This window comes from Pteropus medius, unplaced genomic scaffold (assembly GCF_902729225.1).
Source record: "Pteropus medius unplaced genomic scaffold, Ma_sr-lr_union100, whole genome shotgun sequence".
NCBI lineage: Eukaryota > Metazoa > Chordata > Mammalia > Chiroptera > Pteropodidae > Pteropus > Pteropus medius.
In genome coordinates this window covers 15,969,871-15,991,559 of record NW_024340699.1, presented here as the reverse complement: position 1 = coordinate 15,991,559, position 21,689 = coordinate 15,969,871, and the positions used below count along the sequence as shown (strand labels likewise).

Genomic DNA, 21,689 nt, shown 5'->3' with positions numbered 1-21,689 from the left:
AGACGGGCCCTCACTGGGGCAGGGCCACCGGGTGACAGGTGGCCGGGTTTACGTGCCTCGTCCGTCTATGCCGGACTCCAGTCTCCTAAACCCCAGTGGCCCCACTGTGAGAGGGGTGGGGGAGGCGGGGGAAGAGGCAGCGCTTTGGGAACGAGCTTCGAGGGCTGGGAGCTATTGGCACCAGAAGTGGCTGGGCCTGCTTCACACCGCCTGCCCCGACACGAGGCAGCCCTGACACGAGGCAGCCGGAACCCCGTCCCCACCAACCGGGCCGCTCACCATGGGGCCCGTCCCCTGGGGTACCGTCTGTGCCCCTACACAAACCCCAGAGCCAAGGCATCCCAAAGAGCCCTCCCCGCTCCCAGCCCAGCTTTGCACACCTCCTGCGATGGAGTGCTCACTACGCAGCAGGCAGCCTGTCCCGCTGCACACCTGTGGGGCTGCGGGGGCGGGGTCAGCTCTCTGTCCGCTGGGTCTCAAGTCATTCATGCTGAGAGCTTGGGAGCAAGGCCGATGCTGGGTGTGCAGGCTGCGGGTCCTGCTCGCCCAGGAAAGTTAGGGAATTAGTTTGCTCACATTTGCTGAGGGCCCGTGTGTGTGTGAGCCTGGCTCAGCCACACACTCAGCCCCTGGCAGGGCTACAGAGATCGTCAGGGGGCCCCACAGCCCAGTGGGAAAGGCTGACGTGGCAGTTGCTTTGCCACCGAAAACACCTGGGGTGTGGTGGGGACGGCAGGAGTCAGAAAGGCAAGGGTCCCGCCAGAGGGCACAGTCTCAGAGCTGGAGCTGGGGAGACGGCAGGGTTCTCACCGAGGGAGTGGCCTGTGCAAAGCCTGGGAGCGTGAGCAGGCAGGGGGCCAGGGAAGGGTGTGCTGCACTGTGGCCCGTGGCCAGAGTGCTGGAGGCAGGGAGATGGAGTTCTGGGGCGGGGGCCTCGGTCCCCCACGCCTCCTCCTTCAGGTGGGTGAGACCTACAGGCCGTGCTGGGCCCCAGGTGCAGATCCTGGGCTGCCCCCTGGGCTCTAAGGGGTCCTCTCCCGAGGCCCCTCCTTCCCTACTGCGTTGTCACACGGACACCTCTCCCTCTCTGTCTCTGGTAAGGGCACTTGTCGCAGGGTGTAGGCCCACCTCTGGGGTTTCTTCCTTTAGTGACCACTGCAAAGACCAGGTGGGCGCACCTCCTGTGGGGGCCACCAGCCGGCCGGCTACAGCGGCCAGCACTCTTACACAAGGGGATATTTGTCCGTTCACGGGGACAATAGACGCACGCCAGCAACGGGGTCCGGAAGTCCACAAAGACCTTCAGTAGGTGAGCCCCCTCCTTGCTGCGCCCCCCACCTCGCAGTGCCCCCATCCCCCACACCGCGCCCTGCGGTGTGAGCACCTTCCATGCAGCTTGGTTCCCGTACAGCAACCAGCACGCGGTGCGGGCGCAGTGCGGCGGCTTGGGCGCGAGCGAAACCTCACGGGCAGGTGAGCGAGCGCCTCCATCAGCCGCGTCCTCCCGCCGGCACCTGCCTCCGCCGGGGTCACACAGGAGCCTCCTCCTCTGGGCCCGTCGCCCGTGTCGCCCGTGTCGGCCGTGTCGGTGCCCGTGCGCACGTCTCTGCCCGAAGCGGCAAAGGGTGCTGTAAAACGAAACCATGAAAACGGACCCTGAGCCCAGGGCTCGCTGCTCACTAGACTCCAGCGGACGGTCCCACCGGGCCTGCGAGGTCCTGGTTCTCCCCGGCCCACCCGGGGTGCGGCCACATATGGGGAGTGTCAGGAGGGACCTGGCTCTGGGTGCCCCCTCCGCTCTGCTGCTCCTGCATGTCCTTCAGCCTGAGGCTGGGTGACCCCCGCTGATGCCAGGTGGGCCATCCCCTCCTGGGCGCCCCCCCCCCGGTGTTGGGAAGATCATGCGCACAGGCCTTGCACCTGCGGGCAGGGGGTGGACCTCCCTCCCGTGAGATTAGGAAAGTGACACGGCCACCTCACCGGGTTCACCCTTCAAGAAACATCGATTGGACGCCTCCTGGGTGCCAGGCACTGCTCTCAGCCTGGGGGACCCACGTGAAATGGCCCGGCGCATGAGAGGGGTTCCAGACATGCCGGCACCCCACTGCGGCTGTGTGCACTGCAGCAAAAGGGCCCTTCCCCCTCTCCCAGCTAAACATCTCGAAGAAAGCAATAGTCACTGCCAGCGACAGACAGTCAAAAGCGTGCTGTCACTTCAGGTCGACGGTCCCTCAGGGCCGCTAGGCCAAAGGCTGTGAACAACCTGGCAGGGGGAGGGGCTGTCCCTTTTGCCGCTCGGGGCGTTATCTAGTCAAGTGGAAAAGTACTGTTTGCTGGGTAGTAAAAACCCCATTGTTCACAGCTCGGAAACGTCGGTGAACAACCGTGCCCGGCCTGTGCCAGCCGTGGGAAACGGCTTTCTGCACGACAAGAGCAAAGTGCACGTCTCCCGCAGCAGCTTTAAACGGGTCCAGAGCCCCGGGCCCATCAACGCCACACAGCCTGAGTGGGTTTCCAGCCCCCCCGGGCTGGCCCTGCATAGCCCCCGCTGGACGGCCCAGCAACACTGGGCGCCAGCGCTGTGCTGGCACGGGACACAGCGAATGCAGCCTCAGGTACCAGGTCCAGTGGCAGTCACCGCGGTGGGGCAGGCCCCGGGGTGCGGCTGCTGGGACCTGGTGGCAGGCCCTTCTCTGGAAGCCCCTCGGCGTCTGCAGCAGGCCCTCCTCCTGACCTTAGAAGGAGCAGGGGCCTGCGGGTAAGAAAGCTTGTCCCGAGGGGCCAGCTGGCGAGCTCTGTGTGGCTGAGGTACCTATGTCCCTATCTGCGGGGCCTGGCGCAGTGACTCAAACACGTGGGGCGGAGCTCACGGCAGAATCGCAGGCAGCAGGCTGTTCTGGGAGGGCAGTGACCTACCTTCCCATCATCTGGATGAAAATGGAGGTGCAGAGTGAGGGCGCCTGGGGTACAGGGCTGGGAGGAGGCTCCGCTAGGGGGAGCTGGGAGCTCTGGTGAGCGCTCACTGCTGTAATTGCCATAACAACGAATGACCGCCTGTGGTTTAACTGTTTATGATGCACTTTTACTGGGTTACAGGTAGAATTGTGTCCCCAGAAAATTCATTGCTGATGTCCTAACTCCTAGTACCTCAGAATATGACCTTTCTGGGAACAGGGCCACTGCAGGTGTAATTAGCTAAGATGAGGTCATCGGGGTGGGCCCTGACCCAACAACCAGTGGATTTCAAATCCGGACAGACACGTACACAGGGAGGACTGAAGATGAGGATGGAGGCAGAGATCCAGCGACCTCTGCCATCCAAGGACCGCCAAGGAGTGCCTGAAAAGCGATAGAAAAGGTGAGGGGCCTGAAGCAGACAGAACCAGCTCTGTGGGCACCTTGTCTAGGACTTCCAGCCTCCAGAACTGAGAGAGATTAAATTCCCATGGTCCTGAGCCGCCCCGGGAAGCTCATCCACGCTCCCGCCTCTACTGGGGAGCGCCTTGAGCGGGCCCTGGGGGCCCATGGGGAAAAGCCCTGCGGACACCCCTGATGCAGCCGCGCCGGCTCAGCCAGCCAGGAAGGGCCAGTCCGCCTGCCCTGGGGCTTGTTGTGGACTGAAGTCATGTGTCCTTGGGCAAGTTGCTGAACCTCTCTGGGCTCGCGTTTCCTCATCCTGCGCCCTCTGGGGCGGGGTCCAGGAAGGGGCGGGGCCTGCGCTGACCGGGGCGCTCGACGTGCTCGGCGCTCGACGCTCGACGCGCTCGGCGCTCTCCCGGCCGGCCTGCGTGCGGCGGTGCGCGTCCCGCGTCGCGCGCGGGGTCCGGCGCCGCCATCATGTCGACGGCCATGAACTTCGGCTCCAAGACCTTCCAGCCGCGGCCCCCGGACAAGGGCAGCTTCCCGCTGGACCATTTCGGTGAGCGGCAGCAGGTCGGCGGGACCCCGCGCCGGGGCCTCGGGCCTCGGGCCCCGCCAGGCTGTCCGGGGCCGCGGGAGGTGGCCCGTCGGAGCGGCTCGTGAGGACAGGCCGTGGCACTAAGTTCGTTCGCCGGTGCTGAAGTCTGCCGACTGTTAACCTTGGGACTTGAACGACTCGCTGTCCAAACAGTGAGAGCAGGACAGAAAGATGCCGCCGGCGCCGCAGCCCTGCGGCCGGCACCCGGGGTCCGGGGAGCGGCGGAGGCGGGTCCCCGCGGCGCGGGGGGCTGCGGGCGGGTCGCTGGGCCGCCTCGTGCTTGCCGACGTTAGACTGTGAACATTTCCAAACGCACAGCGGAGTTGGGTGCCGGGCTCTGAACCCCGCTCTGCCGGCCCGATTGGCCACGTGGGTTGGTTTTCCGTGTGGTTTTCAGCGCGGCCCCGAAGGGCGGGGCCGCGCGTTCAAGGCGGCCGTGAGCGCGCCGTGCTTTTGCTTTTAAATGAAAACGCTGTTTTCTCTTTCGTTCTAGGTGAATGTAAAAGCTTTAAGGAGAAATTCCTGAAGTGTCTCCATGACAATAACTTCGAAAATGCTTTGTGCAGAAAAGAATCCAAAGAATATTTAGAATGCAGAATGGAGAGGCAAGTACCCGCTCACAGCCACGACCACCCGGCCGCCCGGGGCTCCCGCGCCACCCACCCTTCCCAGACGCCCTTGCGGCCGCGCTCGGGCAGCGTCAGCCTGGGTCCGAGCCGCCCGGCCGCCCGGCTGCTCGGCGGGCCGGACGATCAGGGTGTACCGAAAGCGGGAGCCGGGAGTGATGGCTCGTACCCGGCGTCGTTCCTCAGGGTGTTTTCTGTCCCAGTTGGGTGCTACCGACCTGTCACTAAGGTTTCAGAGCCGTACACCATAGAAATGCTGACTGAGTCGAAAAAGTTCGAGGAGGCGGGTGCAGCTGAATTTCTTTTCACCTTCTCAGACCGGGGAATATGCGCCGTTTTGTTCCACTTGGACTCAGAGTTGTTTGGACTGCGACAGGGAAGACTGGGCTGTGTCAGAAACGGTGAAGGTGATGATTCTTCCTGTCTGAACCAGAATTCACCAGAGCTCACTGTTAAAACAAACACGTGTCCAACTATGACCCATTGACTCCTTAAAATGAGAACAACCCTAAGCCTGCCTGGGAGAAGCGTGTGACACGTAGTTACACAGTGGGGTGGGGACTGTCTCATTTCTGCCTTTTGAGCCCTTCGTTAGCTCCCTGAGGAATCCACCCGTCAGACAGTCTCGTCTGAGGTGGGTTGACATAAACCGATCCACTTGGAGCCCCACTTCCATTTTCCCGCAACAAACTCCGTCAGACATTTCCCTCCAGGCACCCTCTGTGGTGCTTTTCAGGCCCACAGGCGTGCTCGGGGCACCTGTGGACGTTTGGGACCTTGAGATGCGCCTTCTTTGCACGTGGCCTTCGTGGCCCTCGTCTCACCTTCCCAGTTGTCCAGGTTCCCAGGGGCCCCCTGAGTCCAGCTCTTGCCGCCTGTGTGGCGCAGTCCTGGGATCGCAGGTTTCATTTGCCATCTCTCAAATTGGTGCATCTTTAAAAAACTGGGACTAAGTGAATTTCTTGGTGCTGCCGCATGTTAGAGACAGTTTGAAGTTGGTCTCTGCCAGTGTGTGCGTGACGGGCCGACCGCCTCTGAAGTTGTGTCGACCACAGTGCGGCAGCACCTGCTAGGGGTGGCTGCAGAGCGTGGGGCTGGTCTGGGTCCCCGAGGCCCCTGGCTTGCCTGGAGAAGGGCCAGCGAGAAGGGAGTGCGCTGCCCTGGTCCCCATACGGTGGTGCCTGGCTCAGCACAGCGTCTGCAGACCAGCCTGCCCGAGGCTGCTGAGGATAGCAAGGGCCGCAGCCGGCCGCTCCGGGGATTCCATGACTTCAGGTGGCTTCACTGGGTGCTTGGGCGATGTTTACATGAATGTACCAGAGCAGGGTAGGGGGTGTTTGTTTCTGATGTTGTCACTTATTTTGACTGTAGAATTTTGGTTGGTTTTTAATACAACTTTCACAGACACACCAAAGTAGAGAATAGTCTGGATCTCCGTAACCGTTGTCCAGATTCCGTGTGAAGATTTTGCACATTTGCCTTTCTTTTTAAAAACCTTTTCCTTTTGTCTTTGCCAAAATCACAGACGTTACTTTATCTCTACTTCCATAGGCATTTAAACAAAAGAGAAAACAGACCTCAGTAGAGTCTTTTACGTTGCCTTACGAGGGACTTGGGCCATTTTAGCCTGATGTAGAAGCTGTTTTAAATGTGAATCACATTTTGTCATAGAAAAGCTGTTAAAATTGGGATTACATTGTTGGCAGAGACAACAGCAAATACGCTCAGGATCCACGCTCTTCGGCCTCTGTAAGGTTTAACCTTCAGTTCCTGCCCAGGGGAGTGGGCGTGCCTCACCCCCACGCTTGCGTCCCGGGGTGGGGGTGTCGAGGCGGGGCCTCCTGACCAGCCAAGTGTGGGATGGGGCATTGGGTGGTCCTCGGATGGCACTGGGCAGAACTCAGAGTGAGGCCAGAAAATAGCGGTGGTAAACGCTCAGTCACAATCAGGAATTCAATGTCTCTGAAACGATGGTAGGGCAATGAACAGTTGAGAGGAACTTTGCTTTCCGTGAAGATTCCAGGGCGAGCTGAATGGCTCAGTCCTTAGAAAACGCTGACCAAGAAATGGAACATTTCTGATCTGTTCCTTGTGCTAACAGGAGGCTCTGAAGTCCTTTTGGCTCTAGAACTTGCTAAATGTCAGTTGTTTTGGCGACTTTGCCGGGGAGCTGGATTTTCCAAAGATGCGCGGGTTCGTAGAAAGAAGGTTTCGAGTCGGATCTGGCTTGGTTGGTAGTTTTTTCCTCCTTTTTCTTCCTCGTGCAGCGAGACAGCCCTTCAGTGTCACAGAACCGCGCATCGTGAAGGGCCCTTCTTCTTCCCCGTGACTGTGTAGCAGATCACTCCGAACAGGTGGCTTCAGCAACACGAGTGTGTCCCCTCACGCTCTGTAGTGGGAAGCCTGACCTGGGTGTCACGATGCTGGAACCCAGGGGTCCGCAGAGCCTTTTCCAGTCCCCGGGACACCGCCTCCTGGCCCGAGCCCCGCCCGCTCCAGCGTTCCGCCCGGCGTTGGCATCCAGCGTTCCTGTGGTTAGTTGGGGCCGCCTGGGCAGTCCAAGGTGTCTCCTCACCCCAGAGTGGGCTCGTTTGCACCTGCAGCCTCGGTCTTCGTCTGCCCGGGTGCAGGGCCGAGGGTGTCACCCGGGGTCATTGTTTTGCCCACAGCGAGGTCTCCAGTGTCCGTTTTAGGAACTGCTGGCCAGGTATACTATGCTAAGATGTGGAGAGGTGTCGGCCAGGTGTCACTGTCTGCCTGACTGGGCTTAAGGGGCGTCTGCGAGCCCCACTGCTGCGGGTTACTGGCTCTCCTGCCAGGCTGAACTGTGCTGACAGGTTTGTCAATCTGGGGACATTGTCCTTTGGGTTAAGTGACAGACCTGGGCTTTTTGGCCTGCCCTTCGGAGCCTGTCATGCGCTCTCGCTCTGAACGCGGCTCTCCGCCAGGTCGAGGACACTGCCCTCTGGGGTCTTCCTTTGGTTTCCCGCCAGCCCGCACGTGTGGAAGGCGCCCCTGGGAGGACAGCCTGCCACCCGCTGGCTTCGCTCAGCCGCCCGGCTCGCCGGTGCCCACCTGCAGGCCCCCAGTTTGCTGTCGAGGCAGCTGCCCTTTAAGCCCCGCGCTTCGTCGCCCCACATTCCCCTGGCAGCTCCGCCTCCCTGCCACCCACCTTCCTTTTCCCGGGCCTGGCCCACCTCCGGGCCGGGTCGCCACTCTTCCCTTGGGGCGTCCTGTCGGCTTCCGCCTTCCTCCCGAGCTGAAACCAGCCGCACAGAAAGGCAGACCACCCAGGTTGGTAGGTGGCCGTGTCATCGGCAAGGGAGCGCATCTGCCGGGCTCGGCGTGGGGGCCACGGGAAAGAGGAGTTTTCTGCTCCCACCCGCCAGGACCTTAGAGTGTATAGAGGCCTTCGCGGGGGTCGGTCACATGCACAGGGGGCCTTGGAGGGGTCGGTCTCCCACGTTTCTGTCTCGGGGCGTGTCCTCGGCTGGCTTCTGTCATGGGGAAGTAAGTGGAGTGCACAGTCCAAGCATGCGACGGTGGGGAGCCTCCAGGTGCCCAGGCCCGCTCGCAGGGCAAGCCACAGTCACGTCTTCTTGGTGACTTTACAACACTTCCTGGTTTTCCAGACAGGAGAGGGACCTTCTGTCCCCTGAGCTAATGCGACAGTTAATGGGGGTAGGTCTTTGTCTGCGGCCTTCTGTTTAGTTTGTATCTTGTGTGCGTGTCTTTCCCTGCTGGTTGCTAGCCGCCCTGAGGGCATGTGCCTGCCCTGCCGCATCTGGCCGCATCTGACCCGAGCTGCACCTTCTGGTTCCACCCCTGCCCTCGGGTTCAGTGACAGGCCCAGGGGCCTGCGCAGCTCGCCTGGGACCACGGGGCTGCCAGCGCACCACCCGAGGGGCACTGGTGCCAGCATGTCAGTGAGGCTGCTGCTCAGGCGGCCCTTTCAGCTGGTCCAGTGCTTTTGGGGACACAGGCAACTCAGTTACTTAGTCCGGCCTACAAGTAGACTTTTCATCTTTGGGTGGATTCTGGCTTTTTGTAGCGGAAGTTGTCGAGCACGCGCGCGGGAGTGAAGGCGGCCGCGGTGGCCCCCGCCGTCGTCCCGGGTGCCACTCATCGCCGGCCTTTCTCGCTCTCTCTCGCTCCCTTCTTCATTGTCTCAGTTGCTGAAGTCTTTGCGAGCGAGTCCCAGGATCCTAGCTGTTCGGAAGGTCACACGTGGCTTTCCGAGTGGGGACGGCCCGTGAAGTTTGGATAGCAGGTGGTTTCCCGGAGCTGCTTCGTGTTTCTGCGGAGTGTGGCCCCCTCGCACTGGACCCCCCGCGACCTTCAGAATTGTGGTCGCCTTTGCCTGTCAGATGTCCCTAGGTTTCCAGCACATCCGGGAGAACTCAGTCTGAATGTCCTCGCCTGCTGGGGTTGTGGGAGTGCATGTGCCCGCTGGTTAGAAGGTGGCTGTAAAAGGTGGTTTCAGCGTGTGGCAAGGTGCCCTGTGTGCCCAGCACGGGGCTAGCGGTCCCCATTCACTCCCCGCAGCATGTCCAGGAGGCGAGTGGGAAGGCCTCGGAAAGCCGCGCCCCCTGCAGAACAGCACATCCAGGCTCTCCCGGGAGTGAGGCGTCGGAGGCTGGCGGTGGAGGCCCTTGGAGCTCGGCACAGAGCCTGTGCGGGCATCTTGTCTTTGTGGCTGTAACCTGAGCAGACGCCGGAGGCCGGCAGGGGACCGGGGCATGAGGGTGATTGAGAGTAAACATCTAGAGTTAAGAATAGTCTGAGACGGGGTGGAAGGGTGTGAGGGGACAGCGCTCCTCGTTCTCGTCACCGTCCACCTTGACAACTGTCCGTTTTTCTTTTAGGCAGCTGATGGCACAAGAACCTCTGGAAAAACTGGGATTCGGAGATTTGGTAGATGGAAAATCAGAGACTAAAACTAAATTTTGATGGGAAGAAGACTGCCGGGCCGTGTCGGGGGGTCGTCTGGGACAGAGCGATGGTGCTAACCTTGTCACTGGGACGCTTTACTTACAAGGTAGTGTGACCGAAAAGGGGCATCCAGAGCGCCCTCGAAGTACCCCATGAAATCAGAGCAGATGCACCTCCTTGGGCCTGGCGGGTAGCTGGGGGAGCGGCTCGCCCTCTCGCCCCCCGAGTGTGAAGGTTTATCTCTAAATCCACGTGTGTGACGGAGTCCCTGGGGGGGCCCGTGGCGGACAGCGGGGGAGCATGCGGAGCCGGGTCTCATCGGCCGGTGGACTGTCGGGTCTCTTGTGAAACGGCGGCTTCGTGTTGTGCTCAGTACCTTTGTGCTAAACGTTCCTGAATCTCAGCCTGTCATGTGGACAGATGGTGTTAGAAAACCATTCCCTGGCACAACAATTCGTCTGTCTGTCTGTCTCTTTCTTTTTTAACAAAGTAGAAGATAAACCAGGGGTTGAGAAGTCGTCTGGCTTTTGACTTGTCTGACTTGATCTTTCTCGGGTGGGGCCTGAACACCACGTCCCTTTCTGATCAAACGGTCGTTTTCTGATTCGTATCAGACTATTCTTACCCCTAGATGTTTACTCTCAATCACTCGTTGTCATAATTCTGAAAGCGGGAGTCCACACACTGGCAGTGTGGCTCACACGGCTGCCTTGCTCGGCCCTCCCTCCGTAAGGGCATGCGCCCGCAGAAGCCCTCCACGTGTGCTGGGGTCACAGTGCCGCAGCAGCTGGCCTTTGACCACAGCTGCCTGTGGGTCAGTTAAACTTCACAGATTTTTAGACACTGAGCCAGGATCTCGGGGTGATTTTGGTATGTGACCAGGGTTCAGAACCACACAGAACACGGAGTGCGTCTGGGTCTGGGCCTGCTTGCCCTCGGTCCTGTCCCCCGCTGCCTGAGCTGCCTTCCCTGGCTCTTGGTCAGCTGGTTTTTGTCCCAGTGTGGCCAGTGGGAGAAGATGATGGGAGATTCCAGGGCATGTCCCCCTCCGATGATGACTCCGGTGGTGACCAGGTCTTCTCCAGGCTCACAGGCGGGGACAGTCAACCTTGACCTAGGCCGGCTTGGGCTCCTGGGTCCTGGGCAGTAGCGGCGTCTCCACTGGGCCCAGTGCCAGCAGCCCTGTCCCTCTGTTTTCAGTCTGCCGCTGCTGGGCATGTCCCGTTGGTTGGCACGTCCCGTTGGTTCTGCCCTGAATCAGGCCCCGCCCACAGCCGTCCCCGCCCACCGGGCTCTCGGAGCCTGCCCCACGCTGACGCGGTAGCACCACCTGCTCCGGGCTGCAGTTTGTCACTGGTCTTTGTGTGGTCTCATCGTATGCCTTTAATTGTGCTGCCTATTTTTTGTATGTTATTGTCTGGTTTATGAAGTCTTGGTTTTTACCACCAAACCAAACCGAGCCATCAAACTATTTTGTGTTTTTTAGTAGCACAAAATTACATACACGCAAAGTTATTTATTGCAGCATTGTTTGTGATTACAAAACACGAAGTCATCCAAGTGCCTGCCCCAATGAGTGCTTGAGCACACGGGCTCGTCCACAGAGCAGGGCACGTGTGGGGAGGGTGGGGACGTCTCCGGCCGACGCAGAGCGACTGGTGCCGTGAACACACTGCTAAGTGAAGAGGCGGACCTTACACGCGCATCTCCAGTATGCTGAAAAGAGATGAAAGACTAAAAATACCTGTGTATTTGTACAAAAAAGAAAGTCCCGAAGGACAAACCAGAAACTGGTGAGAGTGGTCACAACACAGTCTAGTTCGGACTCCGAGCCGTGTTCGTGTTTTACATGCACCCAACGCCAGGCGGAGGACCGAGTGGCCTGCGTGTCCAATACAGGGCCAGAAGGTCGGGACCCGCCACCACACGTGTGACGTCCTCGTTCTCGTATGGTGTGTGTCTTCCTGCACCGTTTCTAATTTTATGTCGACAGGAGGCATGTTGGAGTCCGTTGTGACAGTGGTCTGGGCGACGGCGTCGCTGACAACACGGCTCTCCTCACGCATTTTGTAGCAAGTGTGTCGTTTCTATAGAAACAATAAAGTCATTCGTTTGAACAAGCTCATTGTGTTTACGTGTAATTTTATATCTATAAATTACATGCCTGTGGTTGTAATTTAATATTGCCCATAAATAGAGCCTGGTTTCTTTTTCCTGGTAAAACGGCCGTGTGTGTGTTGGAACGCAGTGTGGCCCTTGCTGGCGTCCGCAGAGCACAGGGCTGCCTGGCCAAGGGGCTCCTGGAGCGACGGGCCGTGTCGGTCAGCTCTGGTCTCCCGTAGGAAGCTGTGAGTGAGGTCACACGAGCCTCCCTGGGCGACCTCCCTGTCCATGGTGCCCACCTTACTGCTCTTTACCTGGAAAGGGCGAGCTGCTCTCTGCGAGACCCAGCGTTCCGCCCACCTGTTGCCTGGAGTCAGTCCTTTAGAGAGTGGACATTTCTGGATGAGAGGGCAGAGGGCTTATGATTTCAAGAGACTCCAGAGAGCTTTCTGTTAGGCCAGGGGACACGTGACTTTGTCATAACACTGTAAATCAGGTTACGAGCCCAGACCTCACAGCAGGGGGCTAAAGTACAGGGTAAGGTTAGGGGTGCTGCCCGGGAAGAAGGGCCGGCCTGCCCAGGTGGGCTTGGGAGGCACTGCCCGCCACTTCCTTCGTGAGGGAGCTCACACTGTCCCAGATTCAGAGGAGGGGACACAGACCCACCCTGCTCCCCCAGGCGAAGCGTGAGTGTGCTTGCATTGGGCCCCACACTTGGGGGGCCAAAGATAGGACCAGAGCTGAGCGTCTCTGAGACCCCCAGTCCTGACACGCCGTCCAGGCTGGGGACTTGGGGGCAGGGGTCCAGCTGAAGCTCATCAACACCCCCTGACCCCACACCATGTGCCAACACCCCTGTTCACGTCAGGGCAGCACTGAGCCCGTGCTGCTGCATGCCTGGCGGCCGGGGCCTCGCTGTCCACACCCGCGGACCGAGTGACCGGGCAGAGGCCGCAGGGGATGCAGGTGGCGCTGGGGATAAGGGGCTGCGGGGGAGCTGGGGGAGGGCTCCCGCCAGCCGCAGGCCCCTTGCCCCTGGGGTCCAGTGCTCCCTGCCCAGTCTGCCCACCCAAGGGGCTCCTGAGGCCTGTGGTGCCTATGGGGCCAGGGTTCCAGAGGCCACCCTGTGCCAGCCAGCCCTCGCTGGGTTGCAAGGCACCCCAAACTAGGCTTAAACAACTGTTTTGTGGTGACCGTCCTCACCACCGTGGGTTGGCTGTGCTCAGCCGAGTCCTCACTAGGAGGTGGCTGAGGCCGCTTACCTGGGCTGGGAGACCGCCAGCAGCTGCGGCTGACGGAGCGGCCCAGGCATCACGGGCGTGAGGCTCTGTCCGTGGGTCTCTGCAGGGTCCCAGCCTTGGGAGAGCTGGGCTCCGGACCTGCCGTCTCAGGCCCAGGCCCCCAAGGGGAGACAGAGTCCGAAGAGAGAGAGAAACAGAGGGAGACACAGAAAGAGACAGAGAGACACAGGACAGAGACGGAGAGGGCCAGAGAGTACGTGCTCCAGGCGGAACCGAAGCCGTGTGTGGCGTCTCCCAGCCATCCTCCACCCCGCACCTGGGTTCAAGGTGACAACATGGATCTCACCTCTCAGTGGGAAGAATGTCAGTCTGTCGGAGAAGGTCAGGCAGGAGGGAGGAGAGAGGTGGTAGATGACGGATGGAGAGGGGGTCGGGGGAGTGACAGAGGGACCTTCTCGGGGAAATCCAAACCCCGTCTGATGCCCCGTCCCATCGCACCTGGCAGGGCGGGCTGGGAGGCAGCAGCCCCGTTCGCAGCGTGTGGAGCCCGGTAGGATGTGCCCACACCTCCTGTGCCCTGCGAGGCTGCTGGGTTTCTGGGCCCCTCCGTTTGGGCTGGGTGGGGTCCCTGGCCTCAGGCCCGGGCTCTGATCCCGGAGACGAGCCCCTCCCAGCCTCAATCTCCCCATCTGCTAAGGCGCATGGTATCAGCCTTGGGGCAGGGGGTGCCAAGGGGTGGAATTAAGGACCCCTCGAATTCAGAGGGCGCGTGTGGGTCCAGCACAGAAGGCTGTGACTTCATGTCACGCCCAAACAGACGTGAGAAGCACGAGAAGCCGCTCAGTTCTTATTTAAACATAATGGGAAACAGTTCGGATCTGAGGACTTGTGTAAGCAGGACCGAGACGGAATTGCACAGGGCGTGTCCCTCGCCCTGTGTCCAGCCTCCCCCACGTTGTGGCATGTGTCAGTGCTCTCTCCTCTGCATGGCCGACATGACTCCGTGGTGTGGACAGTCCGTCATCCACCGATGGACACTGGCTCGTTCCCACCCTCTGGCTGTTGTGCCTGGGTCCGCCGTGAGCCTGAGTGTACAGGTGTATGCTTGCACACGTGTTTTCAATCCTTCAGGTCTGTACCTGGGAGAGGGATTGCTGGGCCGTGTGAGGACTCGCCGTTTGACCGTGTGAGGAACTACGGGCTGTCGTCTGCAGGGGCCACCCTTTCCCCACCCTCAGCTCGTCGCCCGAGGTCGGCCCCCCGAACACCCACTCCCTAAGCTGGCATTTTCCGCTTTTAAATTCTAGCCATCCCAGTGGGTTCAGGGCCGCATCGCACGGTGTTTGTGTTTTGTTTTTGAAATCTTTTTTCCATTAAATTTATTGGGGTGACATTAGTTAATAAAATTATATAGGTTTCACGTGTACAGCTCAATGATATATCATTTGTACGTTGCATCGATCTCGTGTTTCGATCTGCGTTTCCTGATGACTAACGGTGTGGAGCATCTTTTCCTGTGCTTCTTGGCCATTGTGTGTCTTTCTTGAAGAAATGTCCACCCAGACGCCTTCCCTTTCTCTGGCCCCTTACCTTTTTATTGCTGACTTGTAGGAGTTCTTTAGAGTTGAATTGTTTTAGGTTGCACCTCTTGCCTGTGAACTTAAAACCCACTGCTTTGCGGTCGTTGCTGAAAGGGGCCGGGGCCGGGGCGTGACCCCACTGTGCTCTCTCAGGTCTCGCCCTTCTTTCCAGGCCACGTACGCGAACAGCTGGACGTGGTCCCCGCCCCTTCCCAACGAGGGTGGCCATCCGGGGTGCCCGCCCTGCTCAGGCCGTCGCCCAGGGGCCTGAAGAGACTTGCAGACCACGTTATCTCGGGCCAGACACTATTTCTCTTTGAGAAACCAAGCAAAATACATTTTTAAATGTCTTGAAGCCCACTCAACAAACATGAGCAACCCTGCTCCCCACATGTCATCTTTGGGGACACCCCTGGAGACTCCCGCTTTAGGAGGGGGTTTCTGGAGCTGGCGCCACTCCCAGACAGTGGTGTGGGACCCTCTCTGGTCCCAGTGACCTGTGGCTCCTCAGACTGTCTTGGGGCTGTGGATTCCCGCGCCACTGGCTCGGGGGGTGGCGCGTGTTGGCGTCTGTGCGTGAGCCCCTCGTACCGGGCTCCTGCGCGACGCAGCTGTGCCTCGCGTTCACTTTCCTTTTGTTTGTTTTGTTTGTTTGTTTCTGTTGGTAAAAAAAGAATGATCCTTTTTGGTGGGGGTGGGGCCAGAGGCTGACAGCAGTGACCGCAGGCACCGTGTTGGGCGCAGGCTGGCTTTAAAACAGGAACCGTCCCCAGCCACTCCAGGAAGCTGTCCCTCAGGGCCAGCACAGGCCTGTCTTGCCTTTGGTCACCGTTCTTCATGCTGCCTTCACCCCTCTGGGTGGCCGCGCCCTGGGGACCGTGCTTCCTTGCCTCAGCCTCCCCCTCCTTTGTCCCTCCTAGGGGCGTTGCCCACAGCTGACACTCGGGCACGCAGCACAGAGCTGCCTCCAGGGCACGTCCGCACACCGCATCCCAGCTCCCCACTCCTGGGAAGACCCCTGGGGTCCCTCCCGGGCCTGGCATGGCACACGTCAGGGAGAGATGTGGGAGAGATGTGACCACAGCCACCTGGCGAGGGTGGGGGCAGGAGCGAGGCCCCGGGCGGGTTCTGGGCGGCCTGGCCCTAGCTCCTGCGCTGCTCCCCGCTTGCCCGAGGCCACCCTGCGACCTCACGGCCACTTAGCCTGGGAGCTGCGGTGTGTCTGCAGGGGCTCAGGGTGGGGTCTGGGTCGGGGAGGCAGTGCCTGTTCCTCTGCCCGGCCAGGGTCGGGCCGGTTTGGCTGGAATCCGCGGGTCTCGTGACAGCAGGGTGCAGTCTGCTGGGCACCCTCATCGGAGGCTGCGGGGGCTGGCGTGCAGCCCCTGCTTGGCGAAGGCTGTCGAGGGGAGGGTCCCGGGCCTCCGCCGCCTCGGGCCAGCTGCCCAGGAAGCCGGTGCCATGGCAACCGAAGAGCCACTAGTCTTCACTGAGCACCTGCCCTGCGGGGCTGCGTTGGGCTGGTGGGGGGGGGGGCGGGACGTTCTCCTGCCGGCCACCTCCTCCTCTGTCCCATCGCCTGTCCCAGGCAGTCGTGCCCACCCCACCTGCTTTGCAGAATTTCCTCAGGAATCCAGACAGCAGCAGGTGTCAGGCGGAGGAAGAGCTGCCGGTAGCAGGCGGTGATGGCCAGCACCCCCCGGGGCTCCAGGGGTCCGGGGAGAGGGGCCTGTGCAGGGGCTGGGGCACCCCAGCCCTCACGACACTTCCTTCTCTCGGCGCTTGTCCTCTTCCCCCCACCCAGGCGCCCCACATCCTCCCTGCAGCTTCCCCTCTCCATCTTCCTGTCCTCCCTCCCGCTTCGTGGCAGCCTCTCGGCCTCTCCCCTGCTCGGCGCCCCGGGTGGGCTGGCCGCCTCTCGGCTGTCTGACCGCCCCGGGCTCTGTCCCCAGCCCTCCATGTCTGCTCACAGCCCCCAGGTGTGTCTGTCGTGGGCTTGGGTGGCCGCCATCCCCGGGCCTCTGCATCCTGGGTGTTTCTCCCTCTCCCCAATGTGAGTGTCCCCCGTGCTCACTCCTCCAGGACCCACAGGGCAGACCTGATGGTCACTCTTCTGACTCCCCAGTCGCCCTCCCGGGCCCATGCCAGGACCAGAGCTGGCCTTGAGAGCCCTCCAGCCCCTCCCAGGGCCGGCACTCACCCTCCGGGAGTTCTCTCCTCCAGCTGGCCCTCACCCGCCCTGGTCACCTCAGCTCAGGGAACAGCCCTCGGGAAGCTTGTGCTGACCCGGGACCCCCAGCTGGCTCAGCCACCTCCCTGATGCACCGCCTCCCCCCCAACCAATCTAATGCAGGTGACCGCCCATCACAGTTTGCCTCCCTGGAGCCCGGGACTGCCCTACCGGGCCACCGGCCAGGGCACGGGGAGCAGCAGATGCGCCGTAAGTGTTTGTCGAGTGAAAAGACACCTGTGGGACCCCTCCAGCTCGAAGGGAGGTGGCAGGGGAGGCCTTCTGGGAGGGAGGGAGGAAGAGGGAAAGCCATGAGGTTGGGACCCCACGGGGACTTGCTGGGGAGGTGGGCCCCGTGGGCTGCGGTTGTGGCTCTGACGGGCAGCGGTCAAGGCGAATGGGTGGAGGGTGCAGAAGCGGGCACCGCCAGCTAGAGGCGCCAAGGGGGCCATGCGAAGGCCACATCCTTTGGCTTCAAGGGGAAGAAAATGTGCCCGGACTTGGGCGTGGGGTCTCCAAGGCCACGGCCCCTCCTTGCTTTCATCTCCCCACATCAGGTAGTTCAGACAGCCCCGACTCCAACCCTCCAGGGCAGAACCCCCAGAGAACTGGGCTGTGTGGGGGCAGGGGCCGGGGGAGCGGGGAGAGGCAGGGGGGCCCCAGTCCCTCCAGTGCTGAAGGAGGCCATGGCGGCTTCCTGCCAGTGCCGAGAAAACAGCCGAGGAGCTGGACTCGCTGTGTCCGTTCGCCCCGCCGCCTCCAGCAAGTTCCACAGACCACGTGGCTCGGAGCAGCGGGAATGGGCTCCCTCAGTGCTGGAGGCTGGCTTCAGACTCCCGTGGCTCAGGGCTGGCGCCTCGGCCGCGAGGCGGGGTCTGCTCCAGGCCCCCTCCCTCCCTCCCTCCGCAGGCCGCCGGCACCCCCAGGCTTCCTCGGCTTGTGAGCGCATCAGCCTGATCTCGCTCCTTCGCGTGGCCTCCGTGCGCCTGTGTCCAGATCTCCCTTCTGTAAGGACATTGGTCATGGGATACAGGGCTCAGCCCAGTAACCTCTCCGCCACTTGACAATTGCAAAGGCCCTGTCTCTGGCCGTGCCACGGTCACAGGGCCGGAGTTAGGACTCCAGCATGCCTTTTTTAAGGCGGCAGATCAGCCCACGTCACAGGCCAGCAAGTACAACTACACACGGGCGGGGAGCACTGCCTTCCGGGGCCGTCCATTTCGGGGTCGCCCCCTCCACCAGGCACCGCTGCTGGCCCTCCTCCTCTCCGGCCTGGGCCTCCAGCCTGGCTCCCTCACCCCGGGGCAGACCCCATCGCCTGCGGGGAAGGCCGACCGGCCGTCTGCTCCGCGCGGCCCGCACCCATTTCCCTCCATCAGCACCTGCTCCCCGCCCCGCCCGGAGCCCGGCTTCGGAGCCCTGTCCGGTCTCTCTGTCCAGTGCGCGCCAGCCCAGCTCCTCTCGGGACCCCTCCTCCCGCCACTCCAGGAAGGCCAGGGCCTGCCCTCCGTGCTGGGACTTGGACGACAAGGCCTGTGTTTCAGGCCCAGAGCATCCGCACCTTCCTGGGCACTGCCACCCAGCCCTAGTGTCCCTGAGGAGAGACGGAAGTCGGTCTTGTGCCGCCAAGCGCTCGCACCCACGCGGCATGTGGGGGAGGGGCTGCCGGACCCTGGGGCGCTCGTGGTGGTCACGTGTTGGGAATCCAGCTAAGAAAATGTCACCTGTCAGTGAAAAGAGTCTAGTGGCAGGGTTTCTTTTGTATTCTCAGGGGGGGTTGGGATGCGGGGCCCTTCCCCCATCCCCATCATCTCAAGGCTCTTGGCTGAGAGCTGGGCGCTCCGAGGTCCTTGGGCAAAATCCTGACCCTTTTTCCTCATCTGGGGATCCTGCCTGGGCAGCCCAGGAGGCAAGACCAGAGGACCAGGGGCTCCCTCCGTGTTCTAAGAGGCTATGGACCATTCCAGAAGGAGGCTGAGGGATTATTAATAGTGGCTGGCTCAGAACGGCGAGGGGCGGGGGCGGGACGAAGCTGATGTTCCAGTCTGTTCTTAACAGGATGTAGCCTTGCATTTGTAATTGAAGAAGAAAATGGAAAGAATTTGAAAAAATGCAGGGGTGCGAAGAGGAGGGAACACCTTTCTCGTTGCCTGTCACCTCTCGCTCTCTCCATGTCACCCTCCTGCTTGGGTCCCTGTCCTCTCAATACAAGAGGGCTTTGTCTAGGGCAGTCTGACCCGCCCCTGCCCGGTCCCTGCTGTGCGTGGAGCGTGGGCACCCTCATGCGGCCTTAGCCCCCACCCACGCTGGGGCTTGTCACTCGCCTGCGTCTCCTCTCAGGCCAGGGGTGGAGTGAGCCCCCAGTCCCCAATAATAGGCAGCACCCCTTCCTTTAACAGGCGTTTGCAATGTGCTGCATGGTGCTCCGCGGGAAGGAGCACAGTGGGTGTCCACGGGTGTCCCCTGCCCGAGTGACCGCAGGGACCACCCCACCCAGGCCAGCAGTTGTTTGGCTCGCTCAAGCTCCCCACCAGCGTGGCTGGTGGCATCGTGCCTAGCCAGTGGGCTGTTGGACTTGGATGGGAGTGGGCGGCGGGGAGACCTCCCTGGGCAGATTTCTGGGGCGCTCGGGCTGGGGGCGCCTGGCGAGCTCCGGAGGAAGCTGCCAGCCCTCCCGCCTGCGCCGCTGGGGGCCGCCCGCGGGCTGCGCTGGCCAGAGCGCGCCGTGCGCCCCAGGCCCCGCGCCCGCACGCTCAGCAGCCGCGGCGGCGACAGGAGCGGTGGCGGCGGGCGGCGGGCGGCGGGCCGGGTGGCAGGAATGCGGAACCGGTGCGCGGGCTGAGGCCTCCCAGGATGGCGCAGGGGCGGCGGCCTCGGCGGGCCGCCTGCGTGGGATCCTAGCGCAGCGGGGTGGACACTCCCCGCCCCCGCCCCGGCTCCGGCGTCTCGGGACATCGCTGCCATGGCCAAGGAGCTGCGGAGGGCCTTCCTGGAGCTGCTGCAGCGGCCAGGGAACGCGCGCTGCGCCGACTGCGGCGCCCCGGGTAGGTGCGGACCGCGTGGATGCGGGGCCGGGGGGGGGATGCGGCCCTGGATAAGTGCGGGCCTTGGTGGGTGCGCCCCCGCTGGGTGCGGACCGCGTGGGTGCGGACCGGTGGGTGCCCGGCCAAGGTGGATGAGGCCTGGGGTGGGTGCGGGGCCCGGTGGGTGCGCCCCAGGTAGGTACAGAGCGGTGGGTGCGGGGCCAGAGGGGATGCATCCAGGGGTGGGTACGGACGCGGGTGCGTGCGCCCAGGGCAGGTGTTGGTCTGGGTGGGTGCCCGTCTGGATGCCAGCCCCGGCGACCGGGAGGGGTGCTGCGGCGCCTGCGTGGCTCCGCCGCCCGCGCGCAGCTTGGTCCTCGCTCGGGGTGGGGCGCGGCCCCGGAGTGCACCTGCTGGGACCAGGACATCGCCAGCCCGTGGCCCCCCTGGCCTGTGGCTGTCGCCTCCTCCCCTCTTCTTCCCCCAACCCCGGCTGCTTGTCTCACTGTCGCCCGCGGACCGCCGCTGCGTTGCGAAACGCCGGCTTCGCAAAGAAAAGAAAGAGGAAATCGCTCCCTGCGACAGGCTGCCAGGGGACACTGCGCGGAGGGGCCCATGGGCTTTTGTGAGTGGGTGTGGGGTCGATCCGGCTCCCCGCCACCTGGAGGTGACTGACGTCATGGGCCCCCCTCTGGAACCGCTCCCTTGTACCCTGCAGACAACGGGGAGGGAGCCGGCGCCTCCACGGGACCGGCGGAGGGCACCCCTCCCCCAGCGCAGCTCCTCGCTGCTCCGAGCAGCACCAGGCCCGCCTGCACCGCGCCCTCCCAGCAGGCTTCTCCCGGACTCTGCTCCTGAGGGCCCTGGGAGGTTTCCAGGGGGCCAGCGTCCTGGGGTGCTCCCCCTCCCTTTCTGGGGCTACTTGTCCTGGGATTGGCAGGCAAAGGGATGGGGCAGGACTCTGCTTCTGGGCTGGCAGGGGTGGGGCGGGCACAGCCTCTAGAGGCTCACCTGCTCATATCCCCAGCATGGAGGGTGGCCCCGCTGAGGGGCTGTCACCCAGGTACCCCAGGGACTCTCACTGGGGGCTCCCAGCTTGAACCTCCCAGAACAAAGCCAACATACATGGAGTGGTCAAAGTCCCCAAAAGGAAAGTAGGAAGACCTTGCATTTGTCCTGGGACAGTCCCCAGATGGGTCCCATCTCGCCCATCCACTGGGCTGGGAGGGGTCTCTGGCAGTCCCAGGTGCTACGAAGCTGTTGGTCAGCTGCAGTGTGGCCACATGGGGCCACACCGGGAGCTCAGGTGTCCCACAGGGGAGGAGGCAGTGATGGGCTTTTCCAGAAGCCGAGTGGGCTGAGGTGGCCTCTGGCTGGGCCTCCTGAGTGGGGTGGGGTGGGAGTGGCATCTCCGTCGCCCCGGGGCACTGCTCCTGGCGGCAGGGCCGGCTCACCACAGACCGCCCGCGGCACCCTCTCCCAGACCTGTTTCCACTCGTTCAGGAAAGCTGGAGAGGCGGCGAGGAAGGGCAGCCCGCAGGCTCCTTTCAGGCTTGGCTTGGGGTGGGGGCGGGGGAGGGGGCTGGCCCTGTCCCTCTCCTTCCTGGCCACTGCGCAGGAGAGCCTCTCTCCAGCCATCTTGGTCCCTCCAGCCTGGCAGGAGGGAGGGGTCTTCCTCGGTGTGGTGGGCCCTGCAACCGCTGCCATGCCCAGCCCGACCCCCCGCTCCAGGGGCTGTCGCCCGTGGCAAGCTCCGGCGGAGCCCAGCTCTCCCTGGTGTTGGGCCGAGCCTCTGGTTTTCAGTTGTCCTGTGACACCCGCATCTTGCTATCCTGCTCCACAGGCAGCCTGTGGAGCAGGCAGCGTAGGCCCGTCACCTGCATTTTACAGCCAGGACACTGAGGCTGCTGTGGGGGACGTGGCGTCACAGACGCAGACCAGGGCCCCTCGGGCCCGCCGCAGCCCTGCCTGCTCCCCTGCGCCTCTCCCCGGCCTTCGC

General features: G+C 62.4%; 2 protein-coding genes across 3 annotated transcripts in view; both read left to right on the top strand.

Annotated features, from left to right (window-relative positions):
- The first annotated feature begins 3,509 nt into the window (after positions 1-3,509).
- COX19 (cytochrome c oxidase assembly factor COX19) lies at positions 3,510-11,637 on the top strand. 2 transcript variants are annotated; one of them, XM_039879321.1, is made up of 3 exons: positions 3,765-3,919; positions 4,452-4,563; positions 9,450-11,637. In XM_039879321.1, exons 1-3 carry the CDS (start codon positions 3,838-3,840, stop codon positions 9,532-9,534), a joined length of 279 nt encoding a protein of 92 aa, XP_039735255.1. In that variant the 5' UTR covers positions 3,765-3,837; the 3' UTR covers positions 9,535-11,637. The 2 variants fall into 2 exon arrangements, with proteins under 2 accessions (XP_039735246.1, XP_039735255.1); XM_039879312.1 differs by lacking the exon at positions 9,450-11,637 and having other exon boundaries at positions 3,510-3,919; positions 4,452-4,533.
- A 7,797-nt stretch (positions 11,638-19,434) lies between these two features.
- ADAP1 (ArfGAP with dual PH domains 1) overlaps positions 19,435-21,689 on the top strand; it is a 42,973-nt gene continuing 40,718 nt past the window's right edge. Inside the window, exon 1 of the mRNA XM_039879210.1 lies at positions 19,435-19,711. Coding sequence (XP_039735144.1) covers positions 19,630-19,711 — 82 coding nt within the window. The 5' untranslated portion in view covers positions 19,435-19,629. The remainder of the gene's footprint in view (positions 19,712-21,689) is intronic.

What these genes read in the sequence shown, in the direction of transcription:
- COX19 (XM_039879312.1), top strand. Translation starts at nt 3,525, where the DNA reads ATGGGGAAAAGCCCTGCGGACACCCCTGATGCAGCCGCGCCGGCTCAG.